The following is a 24,247-nucleotide window of genomic DNA, read 5'->3' as shown; positions in this document are numbered from 1 at the left end:
GTGAAGTAAGAAAATAAGAGAGAAGATAGGGTAAGATATCTAGCCTAAGCACTAAGTCATTTATTCCTGGCCCTTGGATCAACTTGGGCAGGGAGAGTTAGTCCTTAGGACCTTGGCAAAGCTGAGGACCTAGGGAAGTTTCCCTCAAGAGGCAAGTCTCTTCAGAAAATCCAATATGAAAGGAGTCAGCCTTTCACTCACCACATCTAGGGTCCAGTCAGCAGATTCTCCACCAGCCTCCACTCCAAAGAAAGAAAGAACTGCCAGTAGAAAATCCTCAGGAAGTTGTAACTCCCTTTTAAAGACACTTTCTCTTGCATTACTTCCTGTGCCTTCCATTAATTCTACATCTCCCAATCACAGTTGAATTCCTGCTTTAGGACTGCCCAGAGGGGAGTCAGTCAATTTTGATTCGTCACCCACTATAGCACAGGTAGGTCACAGACCCCCCCACTCAAGTGTGAATGGGGTATTTACACCTTTGGTGATTAAATCTAAAATGGGCACATTGTCCTACTCAACTTTAAGTGGGGTGTTTATACTTTTGGTGATTAAATCTAAAAATAGGCAGGTGTTACATTTTAATCTTCACAATCAGGGGAGTTAATTATTTTCCTTTTCACAATCAGGGGAGAGTTAAATTTAATCTTCACAATACTGAAATATATATCATAAAATTTTGGTAACTTTTATGATATGATAACCATGACAAAGGACTATATTTCAAATATATGTTCAACTAAGACAGTTTCTGCTCACCAAGTAAATATGACACAAAAGTATACAAAATATGCCTCTGTCTGAATATGCATGCCTTACCAGTTCCAAGAAACAAGACATGATATCTTCCATCAGCAGCATTTACTCGATCCACAGCTATCTTCGTGTATTTGTAGTTTGTGCCTATTCGGATGATTAGAGGTCTTTTGTGGATTGGATAGATAGGGTTGTACATTAAGGGGTGATTCCGAATAAAAGTTACGACATCATCTGGGAATTCCTTAGTTGTTCTCATGTTGGGGGTAAAGGCTCCTCCTGGACACTGTTCAAAAATATTTTTAACAATATAGAGTAAATCATATTAACTCAAAAATCAACATTACTTTTATTTCACAGACTGTGAGAGCTCTATTCCTCTATAAAGATATGCACATGAATTTAATTCATTTTCATTCTATCAGCTTAGCTAGTGACACTGATCACTGTAGGTCAAAATTTAATTTTCAACTAGTAATAATTTATATGCTTTATCTTCTTTATTCTTAATAGGGAATTTCTGCAGCTCCTCTGGCCACCATTTTTTTTTCTTTATTCTGTTCTCTTAACCTTGTTCAACAATTTATTTTCATTCCTTGGCATTCTGTTAAATGAATTTACAAAAAAATTCTACAAGAAACAAGGCACATGATATATCAAATGTTCCTTCTGGCTAAGCTAGACTATGTCCTAGTGATAAAGAACTAGTTTGCTCTAGAATCATAATATTCAATTATTTTGGTTCTAATCAAGATTTAAGAGTTTTTCAGGCTCTAGACCAATAGTTCATGTTCTTGGTGTAGAATTACCATGAAAATAAACTTTAGTAAACTGAAGAGACTAAATAGAGTAATTATACTGGAATTTATTTTTCATTAATTTTTCAGTCCTGTTTGACTGTTTAGGACTCCAAATGGGGTTTTCTTGACAGAGATAGTGGAGTAGGTAGCCATTTCCTCCTCCAGCTCATTTTACAAAGAAGAAAATGGAAGCAAATAGGGTTAGGTGGCTTGCTCAGGATCACATAGCTACTTAGGATCTGAAGTCAGATATAAATTCAGGAAGATGAGTTTTCCTGACTCCAGGCATGGCTTGCTATCTACTTATCCACCTAGCTGCTCAATCATGCTGAATTTAGTGCCATTATTTTAAAGAATGCTTAAATCACCTTGAATTGGTTATTTTTAGATTAACTTTCATCAGAAAATACTACTAGTACTTATTTTGTACACATAAATGTCATTCTCATTTTACAGAGAAGCATGAGATTAAATGGCTTGATGAAAGATACTTAAGCAGACAATATTCTGTTGGTTTCTCATTTGTCAGTTCATCAACTAAATCTTCATCTGGAGCTACTTTTTAAGGGAAAATGTTATACTTGCATAAATATGCCTATAAATTTGCCACAGTTAAGACCAAATGAGGACAAAGAATTTTAGAAGAAATAATTTGAGGGTGTTTTAGCTGATGGATGAGTTCCACACTTCTGGGAAGTATAGAATTATGGGTGTTTTCTGTCCTCATTCCTCACACAAAGTGGAAAGATGGTTACATATGCTTTTTGAATGAAAACATGGAAAGAACAATGCATGAATGATTTAAATAGATTTAAGGCTATTTAGAAGAGCACCAATTATGGCTTTGCAGAGTTGAAAAGTCGACACAAATATTTGTGAATATTCTCTTTTGCAAATTCTGGACAATACACAGTTTAAACAACAAAATTCTAGACATTTCATTAAATTCTCATTAAATCATTACTCTGACTTGTGATGATATTTTAAGGACGTCATCAAGATATAGTAATTTTTATTTACCTAAGCCAGTGTTTACCATATTACAAACTTTATTCAGTATTTCATAAGACCATAGATTTAGAGTTGAAAGGAACTTCAGAAGTCCATCTAGCCCCAAACCCTTCATTTTATAGATGAAGGGCTACGGCACAGGGAAAGTCACATGACTTGTCCAATGTCATACAGATGTCCTCCTCTTTCCACTAAACCACACTGCTTCAAGTTTAATCTAGATTTATTTTTAAGATATTCAAGAATGAAGACTAATTAAAGTCTTCAGTCATTAAATAAAAGAACTATATGCCCTCACCCACGTGTCTCTGTCTCTGTCTCTGTTTTTCTCTCCCTTTCCTTTCCCCTCCTCTCCCATTTTGTTTTCTCTTAAAGATTAAGGATTAATTTTGAAAAATCTAAAGTAGCATTGTTTTATGAAAATCTAGGATTCCTTCAAGTTTCAGCTATCTTTTACAAGAGGTCTTTTGCAACCCTCCTTAAACTTATGCCTTTGCTCAGAGATTACCTCCAATGTATCCTTTATGTATCTTGATTTGATAGAAATGTTTTCATCCCCTATGAAACATGACTTTTTTTTGTTTCTCCAGCACTTAACACAATTAATTTATTAATTGCCCAAAGTAGGCAATTATTAAATGCTTGTTCATGTAATATGTCTTGAAAAAATATTTATGAAAAATTTTAAATGAATGAGCATATACTAAAATACTATATGTATGCACTTCATGTTATCATGTGACTTGATTAGGGCAAGTATCTGTGAATCTCCATTTATAAATGAGGAAAAAGGCTAAGAAAAGTTCAAGAACTTCCCAAAAGCACAGAATTATAAACAAGAATCAGGATTCAAACCTAAGATTTCACAACTTAGTGTGGCACTCTTTCCACCACACCATACTACTTCTCTATTTCTACTTGTAAAAAAAAAATATCCCAGTGATGTAGAAATTCCATGAAAGGAAACTCTTTTCATCAATACAGAAGGTGATTGCTCTGAAATTGAGAAACTAAGAGCAGAGATACCAAACAGTCCACAACACAAAACCAGATCAAAGTAATTGGGAAATGTTTAGTAAAATAAACAAAAATATAATGAAATATAGATAATGTTTGCATTTTGTTTTCTAAGTCAATAGGTAGCCTGAAGGGATGATTAGGTGTGACTTAAGGCCACCATTTACTATTTGAGTTTACCACTACTGGCTTTTGGGGTTGTACAGGGCAGAGTTTCAATAACTTGTGCAGGGATTAGCAAGCTGTATTTATTACAAACCTGGTTTTATTGACTCTGACCTATCGGATGCCCCTCCTAATTTTTTTTTTTCCATCTTAGAAGGTAAGCTTTTCTTCTTGAATGAAGAAAACAGAATGAAGTTATATATTCTTAAATTTGAATAAATGAGTCCCTTCACTTATCACCTATAGATATTAAAATATGTTGACAAAATACTGGTTATTAAGATAGAGGTGAACTCCTTTAGTCTAGCTGAAGACTAAGCTAAAGAAAGACAAATAACATATTCTTTTACTTTGTTCCACTTGCTTCAGATTGACTGATTTTCCTTTTCTCAATAACAAGAAAGTTAAGATCCAATTAAGACAGGCATTCTAAATAGGGTTTATTGCATATTTGAAAAAAAAAGTTTGGATAGGTATGTATAATATTTTAACACAATGTGAAATATGTTCAACCTTTTTAAATATATATTTTGAATATTTCTTTTTAAAATTGTATTAGTAGAGTAAACTTAATGTCATTGAATTTTAGGACAAGGGGTTATACCTATATTTTATCTGACACCTTTGAAATCTTATTTCCAAATATTCATTGTACATTTTAAATCATATTTGTCTTTTCTTTCTTTGTTAGAAGTTCTAAAAAAGTCATGACTTTCTCCTATTTTATAAGGGGGGAAAAAGGGCTTACATAACTAGCAACATTTCCACACATTTGGGAATTCCAAATGAGCTGTTTTTATTTTCTAATGGACTGTAAAAAATACCTAAACCATGGCCATGGAAACATCTACTTGTTGAAGGTATAACAATAATATCTTGGCTGCTTGAAGAACGTTTCCTAGTAGCCATACATTACAAGATTGATGAATCATTTTCTGAAGTAATGATTAACCTACCCATTGATTCACTATAAAAACTTTGAAGATAAGCTTGGCATTGGATACAATGGTAATGACACAAACAAAAATGATTATTCTTCTTTTAGTGGTTGACCCTATCTAAACTTCTGAACTTACTTGGTGCCACAATACCAAGAATGAGTCTTTTAATTCAATGAGGTACTGAGTAGAAGCACTGAGATTCAACACCTGTATATATTTTCTTTTGGGGCTCTCAGAAAAGAATTGGTTTTAGTTCACCAATTAGACTGAAACTGTTTTATTCACAAAGATTAGAATTTTACTACTATAAAACTGAAGATTTTTGTTCAGCCCTTTGAATGATTGTTTTCTTCTATTTTAATCAAGTAAGCATACTGATTACTGAATGAAAACTACATAAGTGATTTTTTTTAGTAAGAGCAAAAATTTGCATACCAAAAGAGTTCATGCCACTGAAACAAGATCTAATAAATCCTATGACAAACTGCTCTCATCTCTATAGATTAGGTCTAGGGTTTGAGAGGAAGGGGAAAGAAACAGAGAGGGAAGGGGAAAAATAGAGAAAGAGAGAGACACCCTGCTACCTAGGTGCCCAGCACTGAATTTAGAGTCAGAAAGACCTGAGATCATATCCTAGCTGAGATGCATGCTGTATTACTCTGAGAAAGTCACTAAACTTCTCTCTATCTGAGTTTCCCCATCTGTAAAATGGGAATATGAGTTCCTAACTCAGGGATATTATGAGTATCCAATGAAATATCACATGTAAAGGGCTTAAAGTTTTATACAAATACTTTCACTCTAGATGCTAAACTTCCCAGTTTCACATTTATTATCATTCATTAAAGCAAGTTATGTTTAACCTTTTAAATCTAATTAAATCTCTTTTTCATAAAACAATCAACTACATTGATAGGAATTCATTCTTAATCTATTTACAATACAAATTGTACATTTCTAATTTCCTTTATGGTAACAGGTACTGGACCTGCTAGATGCAGAAGGACTGGAGCAGATGCTCCTATTCCACACTTATAAATAGATGTTAAAATGGGACGATCTTTATTAGGTTGTGCTTGCACAGGAGAGTGTATACACACACTGTCGGCACTGCAGGATCCCTAAACAAGCTTAGTTGGAATAATGTAATATGCTAGCTTGGCCACAGACAAAGTCTGTAATCTTTGGTTGCCCTTTGCAGCATGCCAACGGTGTCTTGTTTCTTCTACAAACTTGAATTGCTTGTGGGAAAACATCATGACACAATTGGCACACTCCTTTCTCCTGATGTTGGTTGGGATTGCTGGTCGGGAGTGTTTGTTCATAAGGTCTATCCACCATAAATATATCAGACATAGCTTGAATTCAAAGTCACAGAACAGGTATAAAATTTCTGTTGCTGTCTTACAGATTTATGAGTTTTCCCCTGACTACTGTGTGGGGGAACAGAGTTTGACAGTCACAGTTGATCCTTCACTAGAAGTACTTCAGAGGCAACACTTTTAAGGCTGGAGAACAGGGATACTCTCGGTCACTTGGCTACAGATGCCCTGGCTGCTTTACCTAAGAGGATGACCCCCGGGATGAATTCCTACCAATGAAGTTGATTGTTTTATGATAAAGAAAGGTAATCAGGTTTAAAAGGAAGGACATTGCCTAGGACAGAATACTGAGTTCATATTGTAAGGTTCTGGGGATAGGAAAAAGGACCAAATATTTAAGTGGCTATTCTTTTATCAGAGAAGTTCCAGAATCTCCACTGTGCTTGTGAATTTGTATGTATGTATACATGTGTGCACATGCATGCATGTGTGTGTTTAAGGGTCACTCTTTGCCAATTCTTGATTCAAAGGTATCTTCTAAGAACTCCATGCTAGACGGAAGAAACCACATTATATTTATAATTTGAGCACTGAGTACCCTTTCAGGGCCTGCTCAGAAATCCTTCCCGAAATCTTGGCTCATGAGGCTCTGCCTTGGGAGCAGGTTTTAAATCTTCTCACAACAAAACTAAGGTTTACAGTAATCTATGAGAAGAATAAGGTATGGAATTGATAAGTTAGAAATAATTCTTTTATTGTTGTTCAGTAATCAGAGAGCTATTATAACATATTATAACACAATGCTTAACATTAACAAGCATTATGTAATAATAATGTTTTGCTGAATAAAGCAAGGAGAGAATGCATAATTCCAGTCAAACTCCAATATCTCTACTAACAGAAGAGTGGCAAAGACAATCCTAAATAGCAGACAATTGATAATTAATTATATTTGTCTTTGGAATAGCCTTTTAAAATAATATCTGAATTAATGAATATCCTTGGTAAGACTCATAGACTATATAAGTATATATCAATATCTATATCTACTATATCTATATCTATATCTATATCTCAGGCAGAACAATGAAGCCAAACTGAAACCATCATTCCTTTATAACACACACACACACACACACACACACACACATATATATATATATATATATAAATTCCATGGGGTCATAGACACACCTATTTCTCATTCAAAAATTACTTCTAAGATTCAAGACACTTGTCCATTTCAAGACGTATATATGTCATCACTGTTTTACATGGCATTAAAACAGGCAGTTACTTATTTTAGATGCTGAGTGACACAGGGGATAGAGTGCTGGATAGAGTCAAGAAGACTCATCTTCCTGAGTTCAAATCTGACTTTAGATCCTTACTAGTTGTGTGACCCTGAGAAAGTCACTTAATTTTATTTACTTCAGTTTCCTCATCCATAAAATGAATTGAAGAAGGAAATGGCAAACTACTCCATATCCTTGCCAAGATATATGCTGACATATGAAATTTTCTATCATGTCTCCTTTAACCCTTCTCTGAAGGGAATAGTGACAAGTATCAATATGATATTTAATCATAATAATAGCATATGAATTGAGAAAGCCCTTTAAGACTTGCAAAGTAATTTACATACATTACACCATTTGAAACTCATGACAAAACTGTGAATAGCTAGGTGGTACAGTGGATAGAGTGCTGAACCTGACTCATCCTGAATGCAAATCCAGACTCAGAAACTTACTGTCTGTGTGTCACTGGGAAAATCACTTTACTCTTTTTGCCTTAGTTTCCTCATCTGTAAAATGAGCTGGAGAAAACAACTCTAGTATTTTTGACAAGAAAATGTGGGTCTTAAAAAGTTGGACACAACTGAAACATCTGAACAACAACTCTTTGAGGGAGATATTGTAGCTATTATAATCTCCATTTTCCAGATGCAAAACTGATACTGAGAGAAGTTAATGGATTATTCCCAGTGTCTTATAACTATTATATGGCAGAGGAGGTATATATACCCTCCCCATTATCCAGAATCCAACCTTAGAACTCTGAATGGTATTGCAGTATTGCTTCAAGTGTATACTTGAAATAATTATGATCTTTCCCTTGAATTTTCATGAACATTCTGATTGAATGGCTTACATGGAACACTGGACAAGTAAACAATTATACTTACTACTAAGTGTAATTCAGTGGTCATTTAATTTTGACATTTAGAATGATTGTGATTGTTGTTGTTCTCAACTAAAAACACCCTCATTCATTTCTAATTCTCCCTTTCACCCAGAAGAACAGAAAATACAAATTTACAAAGCCACATTCCTACAATTTAAATAAGACAAGTATTACTTGGAAAGGAGACAACTAGCTAGGAATCAGGTGCTAACAATTCTCCATTATCTAGGAAAATCATTATCTATTGGGAATGGATGAGGGAACTAAGGAATGGAATCAAAGCATCATAAAATTTTAGGAAAGACACTCAGAGTTAGTTTAGTCATTCTTGTTGTAGACAGAGTATAATGTTGAGGGCTGAGGTAATGGAGAGAACGTGTGGCATTTCCATGTATGTTTGAGTGATTCCTCTGGAATCCTGTCTGCAAGGTTACTTAGAGATGGAAAATAATGCTTTTATATGGTGATTATTAGAAATATGTGGTCAGTGATATGTCTATACTCACTGAGGCACAGAGGAATAGTACAATCATAATGCCTGTCAAGATTAAGATGAATATTTTTCCCATTGTTTTTGTTGTAATGGGCATGCTCACAGGCATCTATGATATTGTGTAATTAAGATTTGCATCCCAGGACTCTAAATCCCAGCTTCCCATGTTCCTTCTCACATTATGTACTAACATAGGGAAGATATCAGTTTTGTGTAGCTCTGCCTTCTCGCTCTTATTATCCCTGATCATGGTTTGTAGAGATGGGATGAATCCCAGGCAGGCGAATTTTTCTCACCTGTCTTTACTCAGGCTTTTACTTTTGTTCTTATATTTTTCCTACTTTAAGTGATTATTAATAAATCTTATAAAATATAATACCTGTAGTTATTGGATATTAAATTTTAATCTTACAATATTATGGCCCAGGTTCCTACTTATCCTCCATGAAATGTATGAGAATTCTAATGGAAAATGTCATGTGAAGTTCAGAGTAACCCATCTAGAGCCTAACTACAGAACCTACTCTTACTTCCCATCCCTAGAGAAGATGTACCCAGATACCAATAACAGGACATAATTCTCTTCAAAGCAGGAATGATGTCTCCAGCATTCTCAATAAATGGTCTTGTAATCACCACTCAAAGGAGCAGAAGGGCTCAATTTCTCTCCCCCAAGCAATCCTATTCCCTTTTTGGAGAGCTCTACTTGTTGAGAACAATTTCTTAAGACTATATTGAACTGTATTAAGAATACACAATCTGATTCTAAATCCACATCATTCTAGAATATAAGCTTTGGACTTCTTTATGTCCAAAGTATTCCAAATGATAAAAAATGGAAAGCTATTTGAGGTGTTGCAATTCTTCCTAACATCATAGAGAGTAATTTATATCTAGGGTTATTTTCCTTTATTTAGCACAAAGGACAATGAAAAAGAAGTAAGGAGGCCTGGATTCCAGTCTGTATCCTAACTAGCTTTGAGCCTTTGAGCCCTTAAACAAATTGTTTCATCTCTCTGCTTTAGTTTCCTAATCTATAAATGAAAGACAGAAAAATTAGAAAATCTCTCTCTTCTAAAAAAAACCCCTACAATAATAGCATTCAGTATTTTTTTGAAAAGGGAAAAATAAATTGAATAATAACTATCAATACCAGTAAAATGCATTTTCAAATTTAAGTGAAAATACTACTCTAAATCATTTTTGTTTTCCAAATCAATGTTTTACTTGGTGTTTTCCATTTCCTTACAATTTTATTAGCCTATTCTATCAAGTGTAATGACTTACAGCCAAAAAAAAAAAATCCTTTAGGCAGTATGCCCTATGGATAGTATTTTCTCTTAATTCAGGATTTTCTATGCCATTTAAACCAATATCAAAGCATTAATCAGTGCTAATGAAAGTATCAAAATACGGGCCCAATGACAACCAAATGAAATAAATGCTACCTAAAAATAGCAGCAATGTTATCACTGAAGGACTGGAAAAGTTCCAAGTTTAATCAAGCAGTATTACCTTTCTATCTTCAATTGGAGAACTTACGGTTAAATATGTTCTTGAATAATAGTTGTATTTGATCATATAAATGAATTTGCCTCTCCTCCCCTAATTCACAGTAATTTTACTTAGAAGCTGATAGTTCATATTTATGGCTGCTAGAAGTATAATTGGATTATCATTTTAATTATTCTGATATATATTTATTTCGCTTTAGATTATAGATCTAACCAATTCTAATTTAGAATTTTCCTATAAAAGTCACCATTTTTAGAGACCTCTGCATATAATTTTGAAACTCTAAGGACATCTATACAAGAAAACTTCTTAAGATCGTTTAGTTTTTTAAGACATCTACAAATGAGGCATTTCTTCCTTATTCTTTTTTATGCTTATTCTTATAACTCTGGATAAATCAAAGGGGTTAAAATATTTGAAGTACCTAAAACCAGGTGTGAAGTAATCAATAAGGGAGTTTGGATTATGGGAACCCTGGTGGTAGGAATGTAGGCGTCAGGAAGTGACATGGCCCACAGGAAAGCTGGACTCCTGAGTTCCCTGTGAGGCTGGGCGAGCTGAGTGACAACATGGCAGAGCCAGCAGAATGTGGTCACTGAAGTAGAGCTTCTGCAGGAAGCAGAATCTCTCTTTGGATCCTTTCAGGCTGGCATTTTCTCTGTGTGCTGCAGCTTATCTTAGCTCATGCCACGGTGGCATGATCTGAGCCAGCAAAAGGAAGTATCAAACCTGGAACAGTTTTGCTCCCTACCTCTCTCAAATTCACTCTCTTTACTAATAAAGCTAATAAATCTGGTAAATGGTCTCCAGATCAATTTTTATTTATAAAAACCAGAATTTTCCATGTACGTGCCATAGGTTTGTTATAAAGATCCAATTCAGTATAGTCTTTAAAACACTTAAGGTACTATATTAGACAAATAATGATAATAATAAAATTCAAATTCTTAAAAAAAGTTTTAAGGACTTAAAACTTAGTTTATATGAGCCGCAATGAATTTGTGAATGAACTAAAATTGACTCCATTTTATTTTGGTAGTAGTGAAGGCCAAGTATTAATTTGTTGGTAAATTATGCAAAGACAATGAATATCCAAAGTAGGTACTTACAGTGCCAGGACGAGGGTAAGGGATTCTCCCTTGGTATGGAATCAGCTGATGGTTTGGCCCTTCTTTGTGGGCAAATGGTCCATTAAAAACAGTCTGGATATCAGATAGATGATATACACACACTGCTGAACCTTTAAATACTGAGCTGGAGAAAACAAACAAGCAAAAATTACCTTATAGATTAAACACTCAAAGGATACTAGCTAATTTATATGAACATGGGTTTCTTCTGGGAGCTCATAAAGAATTCCAAGAGAATGGCCATACATTATTCTTTCAAGTGTAAAATAGGGTCTGGATTGGATAAATCAGTTATAACACCCCACCCTGTTTAAAGTAAGTTATACCTTTCTGATATGAGAATGTGTCAAAAATCAACCAAAAACTTTAGACCAAGAATGAAAAAAATGCTTTGATCAAGTAAGGCGACATTATATAGGCATCTGGTTTTAGATTTGATGAGAAAATTTGATCATATCCCAAGGGTCATCTCTGAAATATCAAGTCAATTATGCTTGAGAGATTAAAGAGCTTTGGAAAACATTCTAGCAAAACCTCGGGGGAGAAATGGCTTGGATTGTGGGAAGGGAGAAGACGCAGCCTTTTTCTGAGCATCCCCCCCAACACTCCCTTGGACTGAGTAGAACCCTGTAAACTTCAAAGGGTACAGACGATTCTGAACTGCTCAATGGTACCTTGGCAGCATTCCCACAACAGCTGGTGTGCATGGTCTGACTCCATCAGGCAAGGACAGATTGAACATACATTTAAGGCTTTCCAGCAGAAATGTTGTACCATACTTATGAGCAGCATCTTGAAGATACCACCAAAGGGACTTCCAAGAACTGTAACATATCCCTCTGCAGTATCTGATCTCCAAAATGAATCCTATATATCCCAGGACTCTTTATGTACTAGTAGGAGAGACGATATCTCAGACCTTGGGGACAATATTTGGAACGATTGTTGTCACCCTAGTACCTTGAAAAACAGTCCTTTCTAAAAGCTAAAAAGAAATAAAGTACTTTGTAAACATTAAGGTATTTCCCTCTTCATATATGTGATATATACAAATCAGCAGATACTGATTCATGTCTGCTATTATTATTTTTATTTTGCAACATTGGAAATAGTAAGATAAAAGAAGAATAAAAGGTTTTCCTCTGACATGGGTTAACATCTATAAATATGGGGCAGCTAAGGTGACTCAGTGGATAAAGACCAAGATCTAGAGTCAAGAGGTCTTGGCTTCAAATCTGTTCTCAAAAGCTTCTTAGCTGTGTGACCCTGGACAAGTTCCTTAACCCAACTGTCCAGCCCTTAGTGCTCTTCTGCCTTGAAATCAACCCAGAACTGATTCTAAGAAGGTAAGGGTTTGAAAATAAAAAAGATCTGTGAGTATAAGAAGCTCAGTAATAAGAGAATATGCTTTCTTAATGACTGAGAATAGAATCACTAAAGGGAATCCCTGGGCTCTCCCTTTTTTCATGGACAAGGAAACTCATTTGAATTCAAGAAACTCATGCTAAATTCCAGGTCAATTTCAATGTAAGTTTTATTGAAGCCAAGGAAACCAGAGCATCAATAAGTTCAGAATTCTTTTAACATCATGCCATATCCTCAGCTATTCAGCTCCCTTTCCTGTACTATCTTCCTTGAATAAGTGTAAGCCCCTTAAGTGTAGGGAGGTTATCATTTTCTTCTTTGTATCCCTAGAACTTAGCACAGTATCTGGAACTTACTAGGTGCTTAATAAATGTTTATCAACTCTTGACTATCCTCACAACCATGCTGTTAGGAGAATAACTTCAACTTTTTCTTGTCATGAATATTATTTGGAATCGTATAAAATAATTTTTTCTTGATTCTTCTATACATTTTCCAATTACACAAAGACAAAAAAGACACCTAGTTCATAAGGACATATAAATCAGACAATACACCTTTGTAAGTTTTATTTCAGCCCTTGCCAAAATACCATGCCCTTTAGTTACACATGAAGATCAACTAAAATTGACAATTGTTTTTCATCACTAACATTTCTCTCCAGTTACATGCCAAATTTAAGGCATATAAGGATAAAAACAATTGAATTTCATATGTCTCTATTCATATATATGTATGTACATGAAGAGAGATAAATATATTATACTTAAAATTGTGTAATTACTAGCTTTAATCATCTAACATATCCGACTTGGATTCTTTTAAAATAAGTGCTTTGGTTTTTTAGAAAAACAGAAACCTAGACAAATAAAATCTTTCCATTAAATCTGAAACTGCCTTGAGGATTTTGGAACTTTTCTTTGTTTAGTTTGTTATGCCTTTGACACAAATCCAGTTTCCATTGTAAGAACAACAGTCCAAAAGTTTTATTTCAGGACAAATATGTTAAATTCAAAATAAAATTTAAAAACCTTCCAATTTCCCACGTTATTTGTTTATTTCTTTTCTGAATGAAAATCATATATAGTCTTTTTTGCTTGCAACTTACATAGGGAACTCTAGAACCACTTTTTTTCCTCTGTTACTAATGTTGAAAATGATAATACAATCATAGGTAGTATTATTAATTTATTGGCTCTGAACAAAAGAAAAAATACATTAACAATTTATTCAGACAAGTCTGTTTGCCACATATTAAATAGAGATAGTGAAAAAAAATTGAGTGCATCCAGAAGAATGTGATGAAAAAAAACTGTGGTTGACAGCTAACATGAGGAATGGTTGAAGATAGTGGATGGGGAACTTGGAAAAGATAAAAGTAAGAAGAGAATTGGCAATATCTTCAAATACTGAAAGGATTGTCTATGGGAAAAGGTTTAAGCCTGAGTGTAGTTTCAAAGATCAGTTCTAAGATCAGTGAATGTTAGAGAGAGACACATTATGAAGGAAATGTAAAGGAGAAATTTCTAAGAATTAGAGGTATACAAAAATGGGATGAACATTCTCAAGAAATCACTGGAACTTTTAAGCAGAGATTAGTTATCTAACTATGAAGGATACCATAGAAAGAGGCCTTCTCTGACTCGAAGTATGCACTAATGGATCACAAAGGTCAATCCCAACTCTAAGATTCCATAATTCTATACATTGTGATAATAAAAACATCTTTATGTATTTTAACATAATTATAAGTGGTTTTGGATAGTTATCGTCTGTACTCCAACATGTCTCCTGAAGTTGAGTCTAAATTATCTTCTGTAACTATAAGTACTAAAGGAAAGCTTCATTATTCAATTTTAGATCATTTTAAGGCATATTTGTCATCACTTCCCCTAGACAAACTAATCACATTATTGATCTATAAACAAACCTAGATTTTATTCCCATTGCTTAATTTTGCTATTTAATTTTTGCTCAAAGCATCAATTTTTTCCTCTTTTTACTAAGATTACATTCTACCAGTTAAAGACACAAGATTTTCTTTTGCTTAGTCCAGTTGAAACATATTTGACAATTTCTTTAAAGTAAATATTGAATAAGTTTATCTCAATCATTAAGGAAAATCAGATTAAATATAGAAGAGTTCATTCTCTTCAATTAACTATGTAGCTTAAAGCTGGATAAGAATAGGAACTTTTTTTTAAATCGATTATTACCTTGATGTTGTAAATATACCATACACAAGTGTTGTCCGAGGATTATCTGTTTCTAGCAGAAACACATCCTCTAGAAAAGAAAAAATACATTGCTATATGAAATCTTTAAATTCAATATGACACTATATTTTAGCTACTAATAGTATTTCTCATAAATTAAAAATGTATAACATTTTACATAAAGTATATGAATATGAAAATATAACACATAATGTTTAATTATTATAATATAATAAATATAAAATACCATATAAATTAATAACATTAACATTATGCATATATTTTTATGAGGCTACATGGCCTAATGGGACTATATTGGTATTACAGTCTTGAAAATCTGCATCCAAATCCTGGCTCAAGTCCTTACTAGATGCATGACACCTCAGCAAGTCACTCAATCTCCATTGGAATCAGATTCCCATTTCCAAGATGACCTCATTACCTCGAAAATCTTTTAGAGTTTTATGACTCTGATTCTATGTACAAAGATACCAGAACAAATTGAACCTCACCTACTATGTGCAAGGAACTCAGCTTGGTATTTAAAACCAAAGATGAATTAGTACTTCCTGCCAAATAACCTATACTACTACTGTGATACCATAATCATGAGGAAATTGCTATCTAATGTTATGACAATAGATCCTCAACATTCAAGCATTTAGCTTTCTCAATTTCAGTCATTCATGTGATTTTATTAATAACCTCACTTACATTTTTACTTTAACAATTACACACATTCACAGTTATGAAAATTAAAGAAAAAATGAGAGGGGCAATGCACACAAGTTTGTGGAATCATTTATCCTACTAGGTACACCACAGATCTTGTTTACCCTACTTTTGAAAAGAACTCCTGAGATATTCATTGCATATTTTCATTGTTTGCCTTTAAAACTCAAGTTTAAATTGCAATTTTGGCCATGAAGCATAGTAGAAATCATTTGATCTCTAAGCTTAAGCATGCCAAGTCAATGATGTGGCTTAGTAAGAAAATAAAGTTTGTAGATAAACTTTGTGCCAGAATGTTTACAGACTCTATTGGGCCAGAGTTTGGGGCTAACAAATTGATGATTTATTTTAATGTGAATCTTGCCTGAAAATTTTTTCATCCAGATGTTAACACAAAAGGTCTCAGAAATCTAGGGAATTTCTAATGAAAAAAAAATGTTTTTCATGTTACCAATTTTATTTTGTATACAGCATTTTGTGGTTTCTTTCATGCTTTTGGAGTATAAAAAGTACACATCTTGGAATTAATGTTTAGTTATAAAGAATTGTATACAGAAAGGTGTATTTTCAGTCATCTCTAGCAAAAGATTAAAGGTTTTGGTGGAAGAAGAAACCTAATCCTCTATTTCTGGTAGATTCAGTATATCAGTATTTGAGTTTGTGATTTTCATGGAGTTTCTAGAGGCATTACCCCCAAAAAAGTTTTTTGAGAATTGACTGTATTTTCAAATGCAATATGCCTCTTGCCATGACCCATCTCTAACAGGAAAAGGAGTACATTTTTTTGAAGTACTTGTTGCTATCATTATTGTTTGTATCCCTTTATTAGTTTAAATTTCAAATTCATTATAAACCTCCATTGGAAAGTTATGTTTGATGTAGAGAATATCCAATGAGGAAAATCCCACTAGACAGTTCGAGTTTAATGTGTCGAAAGTGGAATTCATTATTTCTCTACTGAAATTTGTAAAGCTTCTCCATTTTGTCAATAGAGATTCAAATCACCCATGCCTGGAAAATTTGAAGTAATCTTTTCTTCATCAAATAAAGTCAATCAATCACTAATTCTTATCAATTCTCATTTGTAATACCTTTCACTTTCTTCACCTCCCTAATTTTCTTACTGCTTCTCCCTTAGTTTGGGATATTATTGTCGAATGACTCTCAACCATCTCCCCACCTCCGTCTTTTTCCAATTCATACACAAAATATATAGAGAGATTTGTCTTTCTGGTGTAAAGATAGGTCCCATTCAATCTTGGAATCTCATAATTAAAAGGGACCTCAGAGCTAATTCAGCAGTTTTCTGAAAAAGAAATTAAATTTACAAGTCATCTATCTACAGGCAGAATAATTCATGCATTACATTTGTATATGTATGTGTGTATGTGTATATATATATATATATGTATATATAACACAAAAGTTTCTAATGATGAAAGTTAGAATTCTAATAAATTGTCTCTTAAAACTCAAATTCCAGACTCACATCAACATACCTAGTTCATCAAAATAAGTTTCAGTGCCATCTTCATCCATCACTGAGCATACCAATCTAGCCTTTAAGAAAGTGGTCCACTTGTTGACAAGGCTACGCTGCCCACCAGTGTCATTCTGCAAAGAAGGGCATTGATAATCAAATCACATCAAATTTAAATATGACATTTTAAAATAGAAACATGTCATGACTTTAAACACCCCTGATTGGGAATATTCTGAAATATTTGGGGTGACATTTAATATTTACCTGTTAAAAACTGATCCTTTTTCCTGATAGATAAATGAGACAAGATTTTAGGAGATATCATTAAAATAAGGCAGTGATTGATGTACCTATTATTAGAGAATGCTACATTAATATAAATGAATTTTCTAGAAAAAGTACATTGGCCAATTTAATAAAGCTAGCTATTTTCTTTTTAAAATATTAAGCTTCAAAACCATTGTAAAAATGAGTTATGTATTTCCATATAGATTTAATATTAGTTAATCTTTTCTTAATGACTTGGGGCATCATTAAGAATATTTATTCTTGCTACCAGCCAAATCATAATAATTTCTTTAAGGTGTACATAGGAATATTGGCCTTATACAACATGACTCCAAGGATCCATGCTATTTCATGCTCAGCATGCCCTCATTGCTTCTAAATTGTTGCCTTTTATTCATGATAATCTCTGTGAAGTCCAAAAGATAGTACCATATACTCCTTCCCATGGAGTCTACAATGGATGTTATAGTATCCCATTTCCTCTTTACTCAGAATATTTTTAATTTTCTTTTTACTTTGCTATTTTGTTTCACATAATTATTAATGATTAATTTTATTAATGTTATTTATTTTATATATAACAAATATATAAATATAATAAAATTTAAAATTATTATTTTATTAATTATTATAATAAACAATATGGAGGGAAGCCTGATTTTGGTGGACTCAAGACAGAAAATAGTTTTCAAATGAATTAAAAAATGTTAACATCCATGTATTATTGTTAAATTATTTGAACAAAGTTCAAACCAAAGCACTAGAACAGTAGAGAAAGGGGACTAGGGTCCTCAAACTGATTACCCATTCTTTAAAGCCTCAGTGAAATTTAAATTTTCCCATTAATTCATCTCTGATTTCCCAACTGTAGGGAAATCTTACTCCTCAGAAATCTAACAGAACTTTTTATTCCACTTAATGAACTTTAAATTCTACTTAGCATTATAGCTATTTATATATGTTTTAATGCCTGTCTGGCTGTATATTTTATGATATTAAGAACTATAATTTGTTCTTTGAGTTCTCCACTGCTTCTAGTCTTATATGTTATGTTTATGGAATTCTTTTGGATTTGCAAATGTTCAATAAAGATGTTTGAATGGAAAATTAAATATAATTGAGTAGTCATAAAATTTTGGTTCCTCTATCAGTTATATGAATGTATTTAGTTATCTTACATCAAGCTATGTATGTAGCTACAAAAATTATTATTTCTTGGCATTGAAAATACTCTGATTTTTAAAAATTTAGAAGGATTTTTATAATTATTAGGTTTCATTTGTGAGGTCATGTAATGTTTTGTATATATACTTAAGCTATATCGATAACCATCTTTGTGACATGGAAAATGAGTAATTCCTACAAAATAATAGTTACTTCTGAACAAACATTACAAAATATTTGCTCTATTTCTCCAATGTAAAGATATTACACAAAAGCATTCCCACTGTTTTATTTCAAAGTGTAATATCATTAGCAGAAGCAAGCAAACACGTTGGAGAAGAAATATGTGTTTTTTTCTTATCCAATTAAAGTAGGTTATTGCTTCCAGAGAAATATACTCACAGGACAGATTCTAGCAATCATGGAATGAATCTGCTTCGTAGAACCACTGTTATCAGTTAGTCTTTCTTTGAAGAAAAAGTATACTTTTGCATCATTGGGATCAGTGCCATCTGGGATAACATGTGCATCTACAAACATAGGTTCTAGAAAGAAAACATTAAAGATGATAATTAGAATACTTACATAGGCATCATTAATCTACTTTAAGAAGTTTGATTTATAATTCCATTTAAATAAGAACATATTAACATCTACTATGTGTGAAGCATTATGCTAGGTGACAGTGCTGCAAAAGCCAAAAATAAAAACAGTTGAGGAAAAAGCAAGCCAGTGAGTTGGACTAGAATGTAGAGTATGTTGAAGATAAGATAAGCAATACTTTAAAAAAGAAATCATAATAATAAATTCTGCATGGGATTATAGTATTTTTGCACATTTCTAAATCTTATATGGCTGTATATTCCAAATTATCAGGCACTATATTTTATTTGTTTAATTCTCCGCAGCATCTATTCTTCTACAACCAGACACTTAATAGTAATAATAATAAAAATAAAGAGCTTTTACTTCAGCCCTGTTAAGATTTTCAAATGCTTTACAAATTTTATCTTATTTCATTCTTACATCAATTCTGATAAGTAGATGCTATTGTTATTCCACTTTAGAGATGAGGAAATTAAGGTCCAGATGAATAAAGTGGCTGGCTAGGTGTTGGGCCCTGAATGACCAAGACCATAAATGCTATTTTGAGGAGTTATCTTAGAAAAAAAATGGGGCCCAATTCAGATTTAGATATAATCGGATTCCTGGCTCAGATAAAATTATTCTATTAACCACCAAAGAATGGAATGATTGGTGAGGAAAGAGATTGGCAGACCAAATTAAAAGGCTCTTAGAATAATCCAGGTAAGAGGTAATAAGGACCTGAATTGGGATCAGGGCGAGGTAAATGGGGAAAAGGGTACAAATGTGAGATACATTGTGCTAGTAAAATATATATAACTTGATAACTAACTGAAATGTGTGTATATATGTATGTGTGTGTCAGAGAGAGAGAGACAGAGAGAGAGACAGAGAGAGACAGAGAGACAGAGACAGAGAGACAGAGAGAGAGTCAGAGAGAGAGACAGAGAGACAGAGACAGAGAGACAGAGAGAGAGGGGGGCAGAGACAGAGGCAGAGACAAAGTGATTCCTCAGCAAAAACAGGGAAGTTAGTTAAGTGGCAGCTCGGTGGCATAGTGGATAGAGTACCAAACTTGAATCTCTCCTCACACACTTATTAGCTGTGTGACTATGGCAAGTTCCTTAACCTTCCCTCAATCTTATGTTCTGGAAAAAAGCATTGTCTTCTCCATTTTACCTTAAAGGGTTTTTGTGAAGCAAGTCCTGTTTAAATTATAAAATATAAAAATGTGCAATATTTTCTTCATCTTCTTTGGTAACTACTATGACTGTTATTATCAATAATGAATTGGGAAAGAGAAATTATCTAATTAGGGGATTAATTTTTGCTAAGTGTTTCTTCCTAGTTATTATTTTCCATGGGAAAACAGAACTAAATTCCAATTATTTTTCACATTCCACTGTTTGATAAAAATGGGCCAACACTTTTTTCTTCCCAATAGTTCCATTGTCTGCAACAATTACAAACATGTTGTAAAGAAGGGAAATGGAAATAATCTTACATAATTTTGAGCAGAGGAAAATATTTCTCTTTTGCAGCAGAGATCTCAGAATATAGGGCAGTTCAAGGTTGTTCAAGATATCTAGTCCTAGGTTATGGTTTCATCCTTAAGTAAGGATATGAGATGTTTTTCTATTACCGATATTTTTTTCATTTATAATATGAAATCTTTAATTGTCAAGTATCATGGAATCTCTGAGATCTATCCTGACTCTAAAATGTTATGCTGATCCTCAAATATTCTAAGATTTTATGTAAATACTCTTAAAATACTATCCTTTTCCTTGGAACATGTATGTGTGTATATATAAAAAATATAATATATACACATAAATACCTACCTTTCTCATTGAAAATTTGCATGTATATAAATGTGATATACTCACAGTTTCAATGAGAGAAGTAGGTGTTTAGTTCATATATATTTTAAAGGTATTTGTCAAACATATGGCCCACAGGCCAAATGCACACCCCTCCTGAGTATGGCCTGTACTAAATGAAAATGTAATTCCTATCTGATTTTAATGTGTTGATAAATCAATAACACATACATATATATGCATGCATACATAGAAAACGAAATATGTTGTTATATATAATAAGTCAATAAGTGACCCAAAGGAATCCTTATGTATGGTTTGGGGGTCCTTATTTATAACTGAGTTTGGCACCCCTGCCTCAGTGAACCACTTTCAGTTTTGTCCATATACAGAGAAATTCAATGAAGCAGGTTAAGGAGGTAAAAGTTGAAGATTTAAAAAAAAATAGCTACATTAAAATACAGAATATTGAATGAAGGGTAAGAACTTCAAAGAAAAAAAATGTGATGCCATTTAAAGACATAGAGGGTTTCCTTATTCTCAGACCATAATCAACTTTCAGAAGTCTCAGCTTCCAGATGTACTGGAAGAATAATTTCATGAAATAAACGCACAATCAGTGCTTTCTTACCCTGGAATATCAGTGAGATTGGATGCTTTGCTAGGGTGATTCATGATTATCTGGGCAATGTTAAACAGATTGCCACATTGACAGTCAGAAAGGCATTTTCCCTAAGGCATAGGGACAAGGATCTTCCTGATTTTTTTTTCCTTCCTCTTAAACAAAAGGCCAAAGTGGCAGAGTAAGATCAGATGAAGAACTCTTATGATAAACATTTCTCGAGAGCCCAGGAGATAGATTTTTGTGAATGTATTCCTGCTCATCTATGATAAAGGCTATAGTAAAAAAGGGATTACAACCCAGCCTTATTTTAAAGCCATCAAATACATATAAATTATAATGTACTCTAGTGATTTCAAGCTATATCAGTTTATTGTACAATTTAACTAAACATAATGAATAATTGCTTTCAAAAGAGATTTTGTTTATTGTTGCCCTAGTTGCTAATATGACATAGACTAATATATATGCCTAAACATATATATATATATATTTATGTGTATATTTTTTTCTGTGAAAACTGCCTTATGATGAAGATAGCAAAATGTAACATGAATCAGAGACTATTTAAATTATTCACTTTAGCTAAATATTTAGAACCAACTGGGTAAGAATCTTCATCAATCACACTGGAGTATATTATCTGGGACATGTTATTTTCTTGACATTTTCCCTGTTTCCTTTCTGAAAATTTTAGAAATAACCACAAAAAAGGCTTGTATGTGAGAATCAAAAGCATCCATTAAGATGACTGTCTGTCTTACCACTAAGCCACTTAGAATTGTGTTGATCCGTTCTGACTGCATTCCTTTTGGTCAAACTACGAAAAACAGCAGCATCCGTCCCCATGAAATCGATGTACATTCCTGAGAAAAGTTCTTCATCTATATCAGAGGAGGGGGGGGAAGAGAAATTCTGAACTTATTTATATTTTTAACCATCCTTTTTTAAAGGCATAAATGAGCTTACTTGTCTTTTAGCGCAAAGTCATATCAGGTATTTAGCACACATATCTTCTGATGAGATTCCATTATTCAAATTCAAAAATTCAACTTATACAAAAATCAAGCACCATGTTGCTGAACAAGTAGATTTTTGCCAGAGACATATAGGTAAAGGGACAGGCCACAATGCATTCACTTCAAGGTATAGATATGGGAGAAGACCTCTGACAGAATTTAATATTAAGTCTCAATTCATATGCTTATAGGTATTTTGGTAAAGGTAAACCATTCCAAATAATTAAAATGCTTGATTACTGAACTTTCTCCCCCGAGTAAATGAAAAGAACACTAAATTTGGAGTTCAAAAACTGATGAAATAGTTCCATCTGGTCCCTAACTAGCTGGTAATCCACTCTTGACCTCATTTCCCTCATCTATGAGTGTGTGCACTTCAGGCTTTAACATCACTCTCCTTCTGGCTACTCTCTTCTCAATAAGTTTTCAGGATGTTTCTCTCTCCTGGTTTTCTTCCTCCCTGTCTGAAAACTCTTTGCCTCTTTTGTTAGCTATAAAGATGTGTCCCTGGCTCTATCTTGGGCTCTCTTCTCTTATTCCTCTAGGCTACTTGGTGATTTTATCAGATTCCATAGATTTAATTACTATCTTCATGATTCTCAGATCCATCTTTCCAGACCCAATCTCTCCTCTGACCTTCAGTCTTGCATCATATTTGACATCTTGAACTGGATGCCCAGTAAATATCTTAAATTCAATATGCCCAAAACATAATGTTATCTTTCCCTTGAAATACCCCTCCTCCCAACTTCCCTATTACTACTGAAGGCAACAGCTTCCCATTCCCTCAGGCTTATTACCTAGGAGTCATCCTGGACTCCTCATTATCTCTGACCTACCTCCTGCCCCCACTTCCCACCAATATCCAAGCTGTGACCAAGGCTTATCTTCTTCACCTTTGCAATATCTCTCCAATACTCCTCTCCTCTGATACTGCCACCATCCTAGTGTAGCAACTTATCAACTCACATTTTAATTATTGCAATAGCCTCCTTGATGGGTCCACCTGCTTCAAATCTCTCCCCATTCCAATCCATTTGACCAATAAAGTGATTTTCCTAAAATTCCAGTCACCTCCTTACATTATCAATAAATTAGAAGTGGTTTCCTATTGCCTTCAGGAGCAAACAGAATATGCTTTGTTCAGTGTTCAAAGTCCTTCATAACGTAGCCCCTTCTTCTACCTTATTCCCAAGATGTACTCTTCAATTACTGACACTGGCTTCCTGGCTGATGAACAAGAAACTCCATCCCTCCACGCTGGGTATTTTTTCTGGCAGTCCTCTATGCTTGGAAGGCTCTCCAGACTCCTCCACTCTTAATATTCACCTCCCTAATTTGCTGTTAAGTTCCAACTAACCCCACTTTCTACAGGAACCCCTCTTAATTCCAGTGCTATCCCTCTTCTTAAAAAATTCCTATTTCTTGTATATAAAATTTGCTTTTAAATATTGGTTTCCATATTGACTCTTCCATTAGATTGTAAGGTCTTTTTAGGTTATGATTGTCTTCTGCCTCTTTTTGTATCCCCAGTGGGTAGCACAGTGTCTGTTATTTAGTTAATGTTTAATAAATGTATATTAATTACTTGATTGACTAGACAATCTCTGTCA

The 24,247-nt window shown here is 33.6% G+C and overlaps 1 protein-coding gene across 1 annotated transcript in view; it reads right to left on the bottom strand.

The window, feature by feature from the left end:
- The window catches only part of SEMA3C (semaphorin 3C), a 180,260-nt gene that overhangs the window by 42,064 nt on the left and 113,949 nt on the right, over positions 1-24,247 (bottom strand). The window contains exons 7-12 of the mRNA XM_001370101.5: positions 22,380-22,499; positions 18,988-19,130; positions 17,150-17,264; positions 14,919-14,988; positions 11,317-11,461; positions 820-1,042 (exon numbers count right to left, since the gene is read on the bottom strand). Coding sequence (XP_001370138.2) covers positions 820-1,042; positions 11,317-11,461; positions 14,919-14,988; positions 17,150-17,264; positions 18,988-19,130; positions 22,380-22,499 — 816 coding nt within the window. The remainder of the gene's footprint in view (positions 1-819; positions 1,043-11,316; positions 11,462-14,918; positions 14,989-17,149; positions 17,265-18,987; positions 19,131-22,379; positions 22,500-24,247) is intronic.

Source organism: Monodelphis domestica, chromosome 5 (assembly GCF_027887165.1).
Source record: "Monodelphis domestica isolate mMonDom1 chromosome 5, mMonDom1.pri, whole genome shotgun sequence".
Taxonomy (NCBI): domain Eukaryota; kingdom Metazoa; phylum Chordata; class Mammalia; order Didelphimorphia; family Didelphidae; genus Monodelphis; species Monodelphis domestica.
Note: the sequence above shows the minus strand (reverse complement) of the source record. Positions and strands in the feature narration are given on the sequence as shown.